Here is a 15,384-nt window from a genome sequence, read left to right as displayed (position 1 = left end):
TATAAAACTTTCACAAAAACACCAAGATTTTTGCAGCTAGAATGGTATACTAGAAACCATTTGTCTATCTCCACAGCACCCCCCTCTTAAAAGAATTTGAGGCCGGGCATGGTGAGAGAGAGCAGATGTTTGTCTATTTTCTTCACTACTTTATTCTCAACATCTAGATCAGTACTTAGAAGACAGTACATATGTATTAATAAATATGAATATCACAAATTTCTCCTCACATGAGAGGCACTGAGGAGAAAAAAAAAAATGGACACTGACTCTAAACCTAAATGAAATGCACAAGCATGAAATGGTCTTAAAACACACACACACACACACACACACGGATGGGGCAGAGAGAAAATATCCATCATTGTAAATATCCATCATTGTATTTTTAGCACACTCATAAAATTAGCTTTTGCACCTGAAGTACAGATTATTTGTATTCAAAGCTACTGTAGATAATGAGCATTGGTCCCAAAGCCAAATGTGGAAAAAAAAAAAAAAATCGTTTCTTTGGTAATACTACTTGGATCTTTCATTTTCACTAAAATTGCACAAAAACAGTGTAATAGGAAGACCATGAGCTTTGGAGTCAGATATTTGAGATGAGATTCTCTCTCTGTTGCATACTATCTATGAATCTTTAGGCAAATTATTTCACTTGGTAAGCCTCAGTTTATCTTATCTGTATCTCATCTGTAAATGAGGTTAATGCTTTCATAGAATGGAACAAAATACTGCACAGAAGACACATTGCTAGCATACACTAAGCCTTGATAAATGGTGGTTCTCATTACCACCAGCTGTGTGTATATGCAAATGAAAGCTAGTGAATTCAGATGGGTTATTTCTCTTCCTCTTGAACAATATGGAAGTCAGTGCAGCCAGGGAGAAGATTATACTGCAGAATGAAAGAGAATCAAAGACTACAAATTATCCTGTCCAAGAACCAGAAACTTCAGGCTGCTGCTTTGACAACTGAAATTCAGCCCTTTTCTCACTCAGCCAGCCCATTTTTCAATTGGCATCCCCACATTTTCTCCTTTCTTGCCATTTTACCTCTGAAATATGTTCAGTTTTGGAGGCATTTTCACTTTTACATTAGGGTTGCCAGCGATTCAAGTGTTCACAAGACAGCAAGAAACTAAAGTCATATTCTGTGGTCAAAGAAACTTGAAGACTCTAGTGGTGGCCTTTTTAAAAATCCCACCGCATTCCTGGAGCTACAAGTAACAGGATGAATGTCTGCACACACAGATGATGTGCCCAATGCTAATGACTAAAATTTTGCTTCTGAGTTTGTGCAGTGGTGCTGTGTAGAGTTGAAAGAAGGTGGAGACTGAGCTGCCTTCCTTTCAATTCTCCACTTCTAGACCCATCTTAAGTTTGGCATCAAAGAGAAGAGACCTCTACTGAGGCATAAACTATTTCAAACAGTAACACCATGTTAGTAAAGGAAATTAACCAAATTAGAAAGAAAAATACACTGTGATTTTAGTCTCTTTGCGTTAAGCTTGTGTTATTTGCAGAAGCAAACATTCCATTTTAATGTGAGCTGAAATCAAGCTGAAGCACTAGGATTACAAAATTCAAACAAGGAGACCCTAACTGAAGTTATTTGAAGTGGGAGGGAAGGAGGAACCTGGGAGAAAGGGAACAAAAAACAACTATCAACAGCTTAATTTCAAGAGGAAGCTTGGAATTATTAAAGAAAAAAAAGAACACAGGGTGAAATAAAAAGTAGAATTGTAATTAATTAATGATGAATTTGAGTGACAGGTACATGGAAGTCCAATACTAGTCTCTAATCTAATTGAACTGCAAATGGCCAACTAAAAATGTCCATAAACTAAGTTTTTAAGCATTAAAAGAGAAACATGTTTACAGTGTCAAAAGCATTCAACCTGGATGGGGGAACCTAGAATATACTGTTGTCTCTCCTCTCAACTAATCGTGGGCCTAACTTTTGTGGGCCTCAAATTCTCTTTTTTTTTTTTTTTTTTTTAGACAGGGTCTCACTCTGTCACCCAGGCTGGAGTGCAGTGATGCAATCATGGCTCACTGTGGCCTCCACTTCCTGGGCTGAAATGGTCCTCCTGCCTCAGGCTTTCAAGTAGCTGGAACTACAGGTGCACATCACCACATGCTGCTAATTTTTGTATTTTTTGTAAAGATGGGGTCTCACCATGTTGCTCAGGCTGGTCTCCAACTCCTGGCTCACATGATCCACCCACCCCGGCCTCCCAAAGTGCTGGAATTACAAGTGTGAGTCACTATGCCCGGCCTCAAATTCTTTTAAGAGGGGAGTGCTGTGGAGATGGACAAATGGCTTCTAGTATACCATTCCAGCTATAAAAATCTTGGTGTTTTTGTGAAATTTTTATATTAAATGTCATTATAGGAGGGAATCAGATTCTCAATGTACATCAGTGGGTTCCAAATCTGGCTATTCAACAAAATCACTGGGAGAGCTTTTTAAAAATGTCTCCTCCTGCCACCTCTCCAAAAATTCTCCCCCAACTCCTTATAAACAAACAAAAGTAAGCAGACCAAAAAATTCTTATTCAGTAGCTTCTAGTTTTGTGCTGTCAACTCTAGTCTAAAATGATTTCCCCATGAGCAGCTGATGATCATCCAAGTTTGGTATACTCAAAGAAAACTCACCATGAATCCTCAAGTCTTCTTAAAGTAAATGGTCACCCCAGCCACTTGCCCCATGTATCATCTGTCAAGTAAATCATATTTTTAAGTATTGAACTTTCTGAAATCCAAAACCAATTTTATCTATAGATTTGTCTCAGTAAGCCAACGTTACCAAGATAGAGGATTCTGTAAAAATAATTTGGTCTGAGTGTTATTAAGGTGTCCAAAATAGTTCATGAAATGTTTTTGGCAGCCAGAAAACAACAGTATTGCTTTAAAGACAAAACTTTCTGCCTTCTGTTGTCGCTCCAGGAGGTGAGAAAATAAACCACTGAACAACAATAACAACAAAGCCAGATTCAATGTTTCCCTGAAAAGGTTTATTATATAGAAATTCTGGGATCAGCTGCAACAATTTTGCCTGCCAGGTTGGGGAAGAATAACCTTTAGATGACAACAGTGCCTCCTTTTTCTCAAAAAAAAAAAAAAAAAAAAGAGAGAGAGAGAGAGAGAGAGACTTGAACGCCACAAGCTATTGCAGCTACTGAACTAATATTCCCTATGATAAACCTTGCTAAAAGAAAATATATGGGAAACAGGGTGGTTTGGGGGAGGGAAACAGAAAAACCTGTCTCCCCTTTCAGATATATAAGCAACAGCACCCTCCTGAGCCCAAAGGGGGAAAGAAAGCAGGCTCTCAAAGTATAAGATGATGATGGCAAGATATTATCAATGGAAGAAAATTGGCACATATACTTGTTATCAATCTCAATCAAACAAAAGATAAATTATCAAATCATGTTGTTCAGAAGAATTAACCTTGAAAAAGGCTTTTCCTCAGCTTTCTTTCAATTATCAGCACTGGTGAACAGGATAGCAAGCATTCCATTCTTTGCTGATTGACATTTCAGCATGCATTCCATTAACCAGTCTATGCGGTTCTAGAATAGCCACAGCCGTGCTAATTGAATGCTCCATAAAATGACAGATAAAAAGATCACTACTACTGAAAATGCTGCAAAAATGCAGTAAAATGCTGACAATGATGATACCTGCTATAAGAGAGGGACGTGGCAAAAGAGTACACATTTGCTACATTCATACCTAACACAAAACAGTGTAAATATTATATCTCTGATTTTACAGGGCATGTAACTGATGTTCAAAGAAGTTTAGAAATTTCCCCAAGGTCACACAGCTAGAAAATGCCCGAGTTTCTATTTAAATCTAAATCTGCAGGCACCAGTCCAATGGCCTTTCCCCAACAGCCTTATAAGCATCTCTGCATGAAAAGATTAGCCAAATACCAAATGGTTGTTCAAAGTAAACAGCAGTCCTTTTCACAATATTAAATATATTTAGCTTTTATTACAATATGTCATGAGAGCTTAAGAAGAAACTACACACAATGGATCACATAAATGGGCAAATTTTTGCTTGAATCTTGAAATTAGGAGAAATAAGGTTTTCATGTAACTCTGAGTTTTCCATTTCATAAAAGTTACAGAAATGTACTCAAATCATTCATGTAAAACCTTGGTATAATCTTTTTTTGAGTTCTTAAATACATAAAATTGAATTACGTTTAAATAACAACAACTGATATTGCATATAATCAAGGTCTCTATAATCAAAGTACTTATTTGTAATTTATATTTAGCAATATTTTGATGGAAATTCAGGATATAATTTCCATGTCTTCACTTAAGAACTAAGTCATTTATTTTTTAAAAGTCCTTCATTTTCCCCATTTTATCCCTACTGTTTTCTTTAATTTACAGTAATCATAAGCAAAATTGACAACCACATACCAAAACACAGGCAACACAGATTCCCCATCACAACTAAGAGAAATACTATGATCTCTGCATTTTATTTGATTCCTGAAATTAAATGAATCAACACGTAGAGAAATAAAGAAATTGTCCTTTGGAACGGAAACTGACTTTACTAATCAAGACTATAATTACTGAAGAAACATGCATTAAATTCTGAATTCATGCTATCTCTCTTGATGCAACAGTTATAATCAGACCAACAGAGCATACAGGAGCCATCTGGGTACTGCAGCATTGTAAAGACAAACCCAGAGAACAAGGGCACACTGACCTTCCTACCACCAAACCATCACTGACTTCGAAGATGCTATTCTTCCCTTTTGATTTCTTATTATCCTTTTTCAAGAAAGAAATACTATGACCATTAAGTACAAAATTTTATTGTTTAAAATAAAATAAAACTTATAATCCAATGCAACCTTACCATAGTATCACCTTTCAAATGTATTTGAACTATCAATGCATTTGACGTAAGTCAGTTTTATCTACCTCACCCCATTCGTGCCTTTTAAGGAATCGCTAATGCACTCATGGAATCTGGCTTTCTCTAAAATTTCAATTGATAAATCAACACTAAGTTATAATTTCCACTGTTCTAAGCATTTAAGACAGGAACCTGACTTCTAGGCAATGACAATTGATTTCAAATTTGTGCAAACCACATCATTTTCTGTGAATTGAAAATACCGCCTTGAGTATGAGTAACCTGATAGCCATGAGATCCCCCTCAGTCAATTTGACTCCCCAAGGCAGCAGGTATCGAAAATTGAGCTGAGTGATGTAATATGCATCCCAGACACAGTGTTATGAGAACAGCACAGAAGATTTCAATGAGACTCATTATTTATTCATCACAAGATCCAATTTGCGTGTCATTTTCACTGACAGAGTATTGAGTTAACTGGTTGAAATTCAGTGCTGATAGAGTGTTTCATTCTGTACTGCAAAAAGGACCCTTTAAAAAATGTTTTTTCTATCTTCCTGTATGAAACAGTCCAAAACAAAGAGGTATTTTGTACTTGTAGTCATTCACAGTAATATCTGAACATTGTTCATCAAGGTTGGGAGAAGGGACACAGGAGAAAGCTTTTTTATTTTATTTATGTATGTATGTATGTATGTATGTATTTATTTTGAGACATGATCTCAGTTCACTGCCACCTCTGACTTCCTGAGTCCAAGCAATTCTCCTGCCTCAACCTCCTGAGTAGCTGGGATTACAGGCACCCACCACCTCGCCCGGCTGATTTTGTTTGCTTGTTTGTATTTTTAGTAGAGACGGGGTTTCACCATGTCAGCCAGGCTGGTCTGAAACTCCTGATCTCATGATCTGCCTGCCTTGGCCTCCCAAAGTGCTGGGATTACAGGCATGAGCCACTGCACCCAGCTGAGAAAGCTAATTTTAAAGACCTTCAATTCTCTTATGAGGACTGTAGAATAATATGCCATATTACTCAGTAAAAAGTACGATAATACTAGTCTTCCAAAAATAAATGTTTTTTATTTAATGATAAAGAATGTAGGCCAGGCGCAGTGGCTCATGCCTGTAATCCCAGCACTTTGGGATGCCAAGGCAGGCAAATCACAAAGTCAAGAGATCAAGACCATCCTGGCCAACATGGTGAAACCCCATCTCTACTAAAAATACAAAAAATTAGCTGGGTGTGGTGGTGTGTGCCTGTAGTCCCAGCTACTCAGGAGGCTGAGGCAGGAGAATCGCTGGAATCCGAAAGGCGGAGGTTGCAGTGAGCCGAGATTGTGCCACTGCATTCCAGCCTGGCAATAGAACGAGACTCCGTCTCAAAAAAAAAAGAATGTGACATACACTGATATGAGACACATTCACTGAATGAGATATAAACTTCAACTCTTGCTTGCAGGAGGATTTTCACTCATCACCAAAGGAACCCTCCCTCAGGTTTAGGAGACAGATAGGACAGTTCTCCCCCTCTCCCAAGCCCCGACTCCCGAGTGGCTACATGGAGCTGACCTGCATATCCTAGGATCCTTCCATGGACAAGCCAAAGTAGGAGTACATTTTGAAACCACGCATTGTTTCTCAATATTTTGGGAGCCACAACATACCACAGAAGGCCCATATATCACTAAACATACCAAGTGGTCTCAATCTACCTTTCATGACTCGTTTTCCTCTATCAACCACGTCCTCTGTGTATCTGCCAAAACCACTGCTCCATGGTCCCCAGTAATTTTCTGTGAGTTTTCCTCTGTGTAATGCTCATGCTGTACCCTCTACTCTTCCTCACCTCTCCAGTTATAAATGCCTGTATATTCAACCCTGCAATGTTCTACTCAAATGTCTCTGCTCCAGAAGGCATTTCTTGATCCCCTCAACCAAAAGTAACCTCTCCTTCTCTCAACTCCCCCACCAGTCTCAATGGCTCCCTTATAACCCTTACCACTTCCCAGCTTGAATTTCAGTTCTATATTTACATGCACTATTCTCGACTTCATACTACTCTATAAAGTCCTGGCATATTGGCATGTTCTTTTTGATTCCTTTTTGAATCCCTACATCGCCTAACATAGTGCTTGGCACAAAGGTGAATTTTTTTAATGATATTTTGTGAACAGATCGTTGTTCCAAGTATTAACACTGTAATGCAAGATGCTTGCAATGGTAGTCAGATTCCCAAATTTAAATTACTTAACTTGAACTTAAACTGCAACTGGAATACAGAATCACCTTAAATCAGCTGAACAAGGGAGCCAGACTGCAGGAATAAAATATCTTATTAATCTTTGACTTTTTGAATCATAAAATATTTTTGAATCTTGACTTTATTTGTGCTACTATCTGGTTAGCAGTGTTGGCAGCTGTTCAAAGTTTTATAGTACTACAGGTCATGAATATTAAATGCCACAAGTTTACTGGGAGGAAATCCAAATTCATTCGTAAGTGCCTAACAAACAGCCTTACACTTTCAATAAAGCTAAGAAATATTGTGATCAGAATCAGAGCATCTTGCTATATCTGGATTCTCGCTAAGTCAAGTGTAAAGCAAATGAAAGGAAAGGGGGTCATACAAGTGGGAATACTACTTGGAGGAGAGTGGCACAGGTGTTGACTATGGAAAATCACAAACAGTAAATATATCATATTTCATTCAATGCAATTGATATGGGGGTCACAACTTAGGCAAAACCACAACCTAGTCTAGAAACGAAAGGGACAATGCCATAAATGATAACAGATTCCATCAAAGCCATCCCCAGCAGCTAATCGAAAAAGCACATGTGGATTCAATATTCAAACACCTGCAGGCTATGCATGTCTATTTGCATGCTCTTCTCTATAGAGAGCCACACAAAATAGTCAGAAGTACAGAAACACTACATTTAATACCTTTAGTGTTCAGACAGTGATGAACTAAAAATCTTTAACAGAATATAAACTCCCACCCTCAGAAATTATTCTCAAGATAAACCCTACTATAAACGGTTTGGAAATATGGGGTTGTTAGTTTTGATCTGTTCACTACATCTGGATGTAGAATCAAGTTAAGCAACGCATAAGACAAAGGTAAACTTCATTGCCCATGGGCAACCTCCATCATTCACATTCTGCTTAGCATTAAAACAAGAAAATTATTTCTAGAAAGAGATGACTGGAAAATCTCAATGTCTCCAATTTTCCCGTATAACAATTTTATTTATTGAAAGAGTCACAAAATTTAATTTTAAGAATAGGAGATTACCTAGATAATGCACATCTTGGAACCAACTACATAAACTTTAGCAAACCCAAGGTAATCATCTTTAGTGAAATTTTTAAAACATCAAACTAAAAGGGCTTCATTTTTCTAAACTATCTTAGGCTAGTATTAGTATTGCTACATGGACTTTCAGATTTTTAAAATTTTCCACCTGTAACTGAATAAGTGATTATGAGGCTAATAAAGGGGAAAGAGATGTTTCCACATTAAAACAGTTAACAGATGTTAAATAAGCACAGAAAATGGCCACTAGGCAAGCAATGACTGATGCTGGGTAAGAAAAATGTTGCTTTTACTGATTTTATTACCCATGTACCTCCTGGGGTCATGGGAGGCTTGTAAAAAAATTTGTGGGCAGATAAAAGTCTAGTATTTATTTGCAAGGCTAAGTGTATTTCAAGAGCTTTTCCCCCCTTATTTTTTGACCACATAAAACTAAGTGAGTGAAAGTAATCTAAGTAATGCTAAAACAATCATTTAGTGAGAGGTCAAGACAATTTATTTTTCTAACATACCTGTCTTCCAAACCTACCTTCCAGACCCCACTAACTCAGAAATGAAATTCTCATTGGATAAAGGGGAGAGTACAGGACTTCACTTTAACATTTCAGCCACATATTTTTAAAAGGTAAATATTAAGTGTGAATTCAATAATTTACTAAGTTCCTACTATAAGCCAGATGCATGGTAAAGGACAAGGATAATGTAAGAAATACATTAAACTAAATCCTGAAGCTAAGAACTACGACCACTCTAAAACACTGATTTTTATTCATACTTCTGAAGATTTTATACTTAATGTTTTCTGACAAAATTATAGTTTGTCAGCATTCAACCATATTATTTTGCAAGTCATATTGCTTATCTCAATAAGCATTTGTTACATAAGCTAAATGCATTAACATTTTCAGCACACTAAGAATAGTGCTTGGCAGATATAAACACTGTTTATTAAATACTGAATAAAATATTTACTCCATGCCAAGAACTTACTATTTCCCATATATTTTATCAAAGAAAAACATAACTCATATTTCCTTTGCAAAATTGCAAAAGTCTATGACATGCACATCATTTGCATGAGTCTTGTAACATTTCTGGTGATGAACGAAAATTCTTTAACAGAATATAAACTCCCATTCTCTGAAATCATTCTCAAGACAAATTCTGTAAATGGTTTGGGAGTATGGATGGGGTTGTTAGTTTTGGTCTGATCACTACATCCAGATGTAGAATCAAGCCTAAGCAACACCCAAGACAAAGGTAAACTGGAGTCAAAACTGCCCAAATTCAGCCAAGAGCCTTGCCCCTCTGGCCCTAATAACTTCCAGCTTTAAGAGGGCCACATTTTTAGGTTTTCATTACTTATCTGGTTCTCTAATTTGAGTTACAGGGTTAACATTTGTATACTGGAGTTTTCCATTTATATGTAAATTATGTTTTAACAGGGCAAGGAAGTTTATCTCATCTGGCAAACTATGATAACCAGGATGCAGAGTTAATTGATAAGATATTTAAGATGATTATTTTTTAAGGTTGAATGGATCTTCTAAAGCCTTTCAGTCTACTTCCTTCAGAAAGAATCTCCTCTAACTCACCCCAGGCATAGAAATCTATATATTTTACAGACCGAATATGGAATTTTCTAGAACTTTCATATGGATTCTATGGCAGTGTTTACAAGCCTCACAAGCATGAGATTTTAAATGAAAGTTTGTGCTTAAATCTGCTTACTCCAGCTTTGGTCGATTACTAAGCAGTCCTTATTTCACATGCTGTCAAACAACTGTATGTGTAAAGACTACTAGCAGTTTATCTTAAGAAGGCAGACGCCAAAAAATAAAGAATCAACATTTCCATCGACATTTCTTCTTTCACTTCAACTAATATGTGTGAGGTATCATCCAAATACTGGACACTCCAGCTAACACGGAACACCCCACAATTTCAAATAATCCTCACAACTCTAGGAAAGAACTATAGCCGCCTTCGTTTCCAGATGAAGAAACAGATCATGGAATCAGCGCAAGGTTACTCAGCCCTTGTGAGTTAAGATTCTATTCCATATTAGTTTCCTTTCTACTGGGCAGTCAAATGACTTTACCTATGTTTGTTCTTCACACTATCAGAGTGTAGTAAAGATTCACTAGATAGTCAGAGATGTGTGCTTTAGTCCTAGTGATTCCATCATTTTCTGTGTTACCTACACGTCTCTGGCTCTGCACACCCCAGGAGGAAATGAAGAGAGTGGCAAAGATGATCTATACAGGTCCTTAAATATCTATAAAATGGGCTGGACGTGGTGGCTCATGCCTGTAATCCCAGCACTTTGGGAGGCTGAGGCGGGCAGATCATGAGGTCAGGGGATCAAGACTATCCTGGCCAACATGGTGAAATGTGGTCTCTACTAAAAATACAAAAATTAGCCAGGCCTGGTGGTGCAAACCTGTAATCCCAGATACTCAGGAGGCTGGGGCAGAAGAGTCTCTTGAACCCGGGAGGCAGAGGTTGCAGTAAGCTGAGATCGCGCCACTGCACTCCAGCCTAGGCAACACTCGGTCTCAAAAAACAAAACAAAACAAAACAAAATCTATAAGATGTGTTATCCCAATGTTCTTACTAAGCTCATTGGCCCCAAATCTAAGAATGACAGAAAGAGCTATAATAGAATAGCAAATATCAGACAAAGTCTTGCTGCCCTGACTACTCCCCTTGCTGTTACCATTGCCTAGCCCTGCAAGTGGTCGCCAAGAGAGTCTGGACAAAGAGCCATCTGGAAACTTCTCAGGACACTGAACCTTCAACGGTATTAAGTTCTTTCTAAGAGAAAGAACCCCATGTTAAGAACATGGGGAACTTCACACTCTTTAGTCTCAAGAGTTCCTTGCTAGTTGCATTTCTTATTTTCGAAGCAGCTGTTACATGAATAAGGTTGACAAATAAAATACAGAATGCCCAGATAAATTTAAATTTCAGAGAAACAAAGAATAATTTTCTATTGTAAGTATGTCCCAAATATTATATAGAACATATTTCTAGGAAGGAATACTGCAGTGAGCAACTCTGCCCTTGAAAATAAGTTTAGAGGACTGAAAATTTCTCAGAGAACTTCATAAGGTCCTACAAGTAAATCCTGAATCATCACAGCCAAATAATTCCCTAACTTATGAGATGGTAAGATGGAAATTCTGTATAAGAAATCACATCTGGGTGTGGTGGCTCACGCCTGTAATCCCAGCACTTTGGGAGGCCAAGGCAGGCAGATCACGAGGTCAAGAGATCGAGACCATCCTGGCCAACAAGGTGAAACCCCATCTCTACTAAAAATACAAAAAGTAGCTGGTCATGGTGGCACGCACCTGTAGTCCCTGCTACTCGGGAGGCTGAGGCAGGAGAATCGCTTGAACCTGGGAGGCAGAAGCTGCTGTGAGCCGAGACAGCGCCACTGCACTCCAGCCTGGCAACAGTGTGAGACCCCGTGTCAAAAAAAAAAAAAGGAAAAAAGAAATCACAATATTTCACAGGCGACTAATGCAAGGTCCTGAAACAGCCAGCCCTGAGCCTGCATCCTCAAACACATCACAACCTCCGTAAGGACAAGGAGCATGAATTACACTTCTAGTTGTATTTCTAATAAAACAGTTTGCTATTGTCGATGACACTGTGTTGAATGAAAACAATTACTCTCTCTAAATCTCTTTGAAAGAATTAAAATTGATTTGAAATTAAGAGCTTGACTTTCAAACCATATGTTGTTTTCAAGCATCAAACTCCAACCAGAGTTTCTTTTAAAGCTTCAGCATTTAATTGAAATCACAAAAGAACTTCATTAAGCCCTTAATACTCTAAGTGAAAAGGTTAGGCTTCCAGCAGAGTAAAACCACAGCAGAGATCACTCTGCCTCTTAAGTGGAAAAAAGAAAAGGGGGCATTTAAAAAAATAAATGTTTCGAATTCTATTTGCCTCAATTTGTTTTTAAATTTCTTCTTGACGGGCGGGCGCGGTGGCTCACGCCTGTAATCCCAGCACTTTGGGAGGCCGAGGCAGGCGGATCACAAGGTCAGGAGATCGAGACCACGGTGAAACCCCGTTTCTACTAAAAATACAAAAAATTAGCCGGGCGCGGTGGCGGGCGCCTGTAGTCCCAGCTACTCAGGAGGCTGAGGCAGGAGAATGGCGTGAACCCGGGAGGCGGAGCTTGCAGTGAGCCGAGATTGTGCCACTGCACTCCAGCGTGGGCAACAGAGCGAGACTCCGACTCAAAAAAAAATAAAATAAAATAAATTTCTTCTCAATTTAAATAAAATTAGAAATCAACGGTAAAAAAGTAGTCAAAACTAGGAAAGCTTGACAGTTTCCTCATAGCCAAGTATCCAAAACCTTAATTCCTCACTTGTGTCCAAAAGATAGGCGGGAGTCTGCCTAAAATATGACCAAGGTTTGCAAACCCTGGCCCAGTTCAGTCTTCACGTCAAAGTTAAAGCAACCGTGAGTTTTTTCTGAGTGAAGCAGGATGGGGAGATAGGAAGGCAAATTTCTCAAGATGCCCCATCCCCTCAATGCCTCTCCTTAATGCTCTAGCAGAAAACTTCGAGTGTATGGGGATCCTAAAATGCTTCTGTGACCTTCAAACAACTTTGCGCTGGATACCACTAAGGGAATACGGGAGAACAAATATTATGTCCTGAGGCAAAGGTCTTAATTGGCCACAGGGAGAAACTCAGTAATAACCCCTTTCTGTTTTGACTCTTCTATTCTTATGCACTATCACGAGGAAAAGGTGAATATGATTCACTGTTTAAGAATTTGACTTCCCAGTGCACTAAAGGGAAGGATTGTTTTCCAAAGTCAACTCAGGAAAAGTAATATTAACAAATGGCAGAGGATTTCCCCTGTGAAGTCTAGCATCTAGCTCTATTATCAGCCATGTTATTTTTTACAAATACACATTACAGACAATTTATCAGATTACAGACAGTTTGTGCAGAAATATAGAAATAAGAACTCAATAAATAATAAAGGTGCACATTCTTTACAAGGCAAAATTTTTCTTCTACCACCCTTGAAATCGTGAAAGTAAGAAACCGGAGAAATAAAACAATCAGTGACTAAAACCCTGCTTAGTACAGAAAGGTCAAAAGGGCACTTCCACTTACCGAAGATCAAAAAGGAACTTATTTTAAATTCTGCTTGCAGAGGAACAAATTTACTTTTTAAATGGTGGCAAAGGAGTAAGCAAGTAGATTACTCAGTAATCCAATGCTCAAGAGCCAACAATCACTTACTTTGTAAATGGTAGGTAATATCTGTTTTATTTTCAGCCTGTGAAAGACAAAGACATCATAAACTGCTGAAACTGCGAGAACAGTCACTCCTTGTTCCTTCCACAACATGCTGCATCCTGCGCACAGCCCTGTCCCCAGGAACCAGCCCCAGGTTCTGGCTGAGTAGCCTCTTGTAGAACAGTGTTTAATGTAGCAGAGCAAGGAGAGGAGAAAGAAGAGACTGGCCCCGACATCGGCTCGTCCCACGATTCCTGCCACCGCCTCCGTGTGAATGGGGTGAGAAGCAAACATCAAGCCAGCCATAAATGTCCAGTATCCGTCACCAAGGAGGATCTTGGAGAAGCTTGTGAAGAGACCAGTGACTGCTGCATGCAACAGGACATTGACAAGATGGTAGCTCCAGGGATTCAACCCTCCAATGGCATGGTTCAGGCGAAAAGAAAGAGTGCAGAGTGGCCGGTAGGACTTGTGGCTCCCACTGTGGGTTAGAAGAGTCCCCCAAAAATCATTGTAGAAAATGTGCGTCCATGGAGTTTCTGGGAGAAGGTCCTGATTAGTCTTGATAGCACGGCTAAAAAACAAAATGTTAAAAAAAAATCAAATGTAAAATACAAAAAGAAAGAAAAAAGAAAAAATAGAACATTGATAAGATATTGCCCTTCTCAGAAGCATTGTTACTATGTGGCTTTGTGATGGGATTCCAGGCACATATAAGCTGAATTCATGTCCTCCCCTTAATGCTTACTAAAACCACAATGAGGGCTGTTTTTCTCTTAAAAGCTTCCTTCCTTGTTGGAAGGCAAATATCTTTGAAGAATCAAGTTCTTCAACTGGTTTAAGCCTTAGTGTAGCAGTCCGGCAAACAACTGCCCTGAAAATCACGTGACATACTGGCTGAAAATGAATATTCCAGATCCCAGGGTGAGGCTGGGCCTGAGAATCTGCATTTTTAAGAAGCAAGGCCCCGGTGATGCAAGCACTAGCCTCCTACTAGAAATAAATTTTACAGGGAATATCAGTGCCCGGAACTTCTCATACATACAAATCACCTGAGGACCCTATTAAAAGGCAGGTTCTGACTCAGTACGCCTGGGGAGAAGTCAGAGAGATTCCACGTTCCAACAAGCTCTCAGGTGATGCTGATGTTGATGGTCCTTGGACCACATGTTGAGTACTAAGGGCCCAGATAACTGGAAAGACTAGGAAGAATGGCTCTCCACCTATCCAGTGTTTCCCTTCCTACTGCATTCTAATAAACTTCAGCCTTTCCCACTTCTTAGCTTTCACAGGGCTTACTATCCTCTATAGAAATCTTCATGGCTCTTCACTGTTTCTTGCTTTTGAGGATAGTTTCCATTTGCATGCCTGATATTTTCAAACAGACTTCAAGAAGGAAGGACCTACTAATTGCTAAACAATTGATACACTGCGAAACACCATGCTGGTCTCCTTGGCTACATCTTCGCATTCAATCTTTAGAACAACACTGATGAGGTAGATGTTATTCTGTACATCTCCCAAGTGAGAAAGTTTACGGTTCAGAAAGATTAATTAATCACTGGCCGAGAGTCACACAAGTTGAGAACAGTAACACAGACCTTCATGGCTAATTCCCTTTCCACTGTTCTGGGTTTCCCAAAATATGATCCATCTACTACTGGGGCCATGTAAAAAGATGTACGCACTTTGTAAAAACTGTAATGGTTATATTTATGTTAACGGTTATTTGAAAGTAAATTCCATTACCATATCAAGGCTGGATTTCCTAGCTATCTGGCGCAGAATAAAGCTGTTGAAAATTAAAAAGTGAATATAAAGAAAAGGATGAAAGACCCAAAAGTACTGATATATGTGGATAAGGTACAAACAAAGAAAGTGGCATTA

At 38.7% G+C, this 15,384-nt stretch overlaps 1 protein-coding gene across 3 annotated transcripts in view; it reads right to left on the bottom strand.

The window, feature by feature from the left end:
• The window catches only part of TMTC2 (transmembrane O-mannosyltransferase targeting cadherins 2), a 482,099-nt gene that overhangs the window by 263,822 nt on the left and 202,893 nt on the right, over positions 1–15,384 (bottom strand). For 2 of the 3 annotated variants that reach the window (XM_003906839.5, XM_017946043.3), the window contains exon 2: positions 13,501–14,071. The exons of the other annotated variant lie outside the window; for it this stretch is intronic. In XM_003906839.5, the coding sequence (XP_003906888.1) occupies positions 13,501–14,071 (571 nt within the window). The remainder of the gene's footprint in view (positions 1–13,500; positions 14,072–15,384) is intronic. 3 annotated transcript variants of the gene reach the window in all.

This window comes from Papio anubis, chromosome 9 (assembly GCF_008728515.1).
Source record: "Papio anubis isolate 15944 chromosome 9, Panubis1.0, whole genome shotgun sequence".
In the NCBI taxonomy this organism is placed as follows: Eukaryota; Metazoa; Chordata; class Mammalia; order Primates; family Cercopithecidae; genus Papio; species Papio anubis.
The sequence above is the reverse complement of the archived record's forward strand: the minus strand, read 5'-3'. Positions and strand labels throughout refer to the sequence as shown.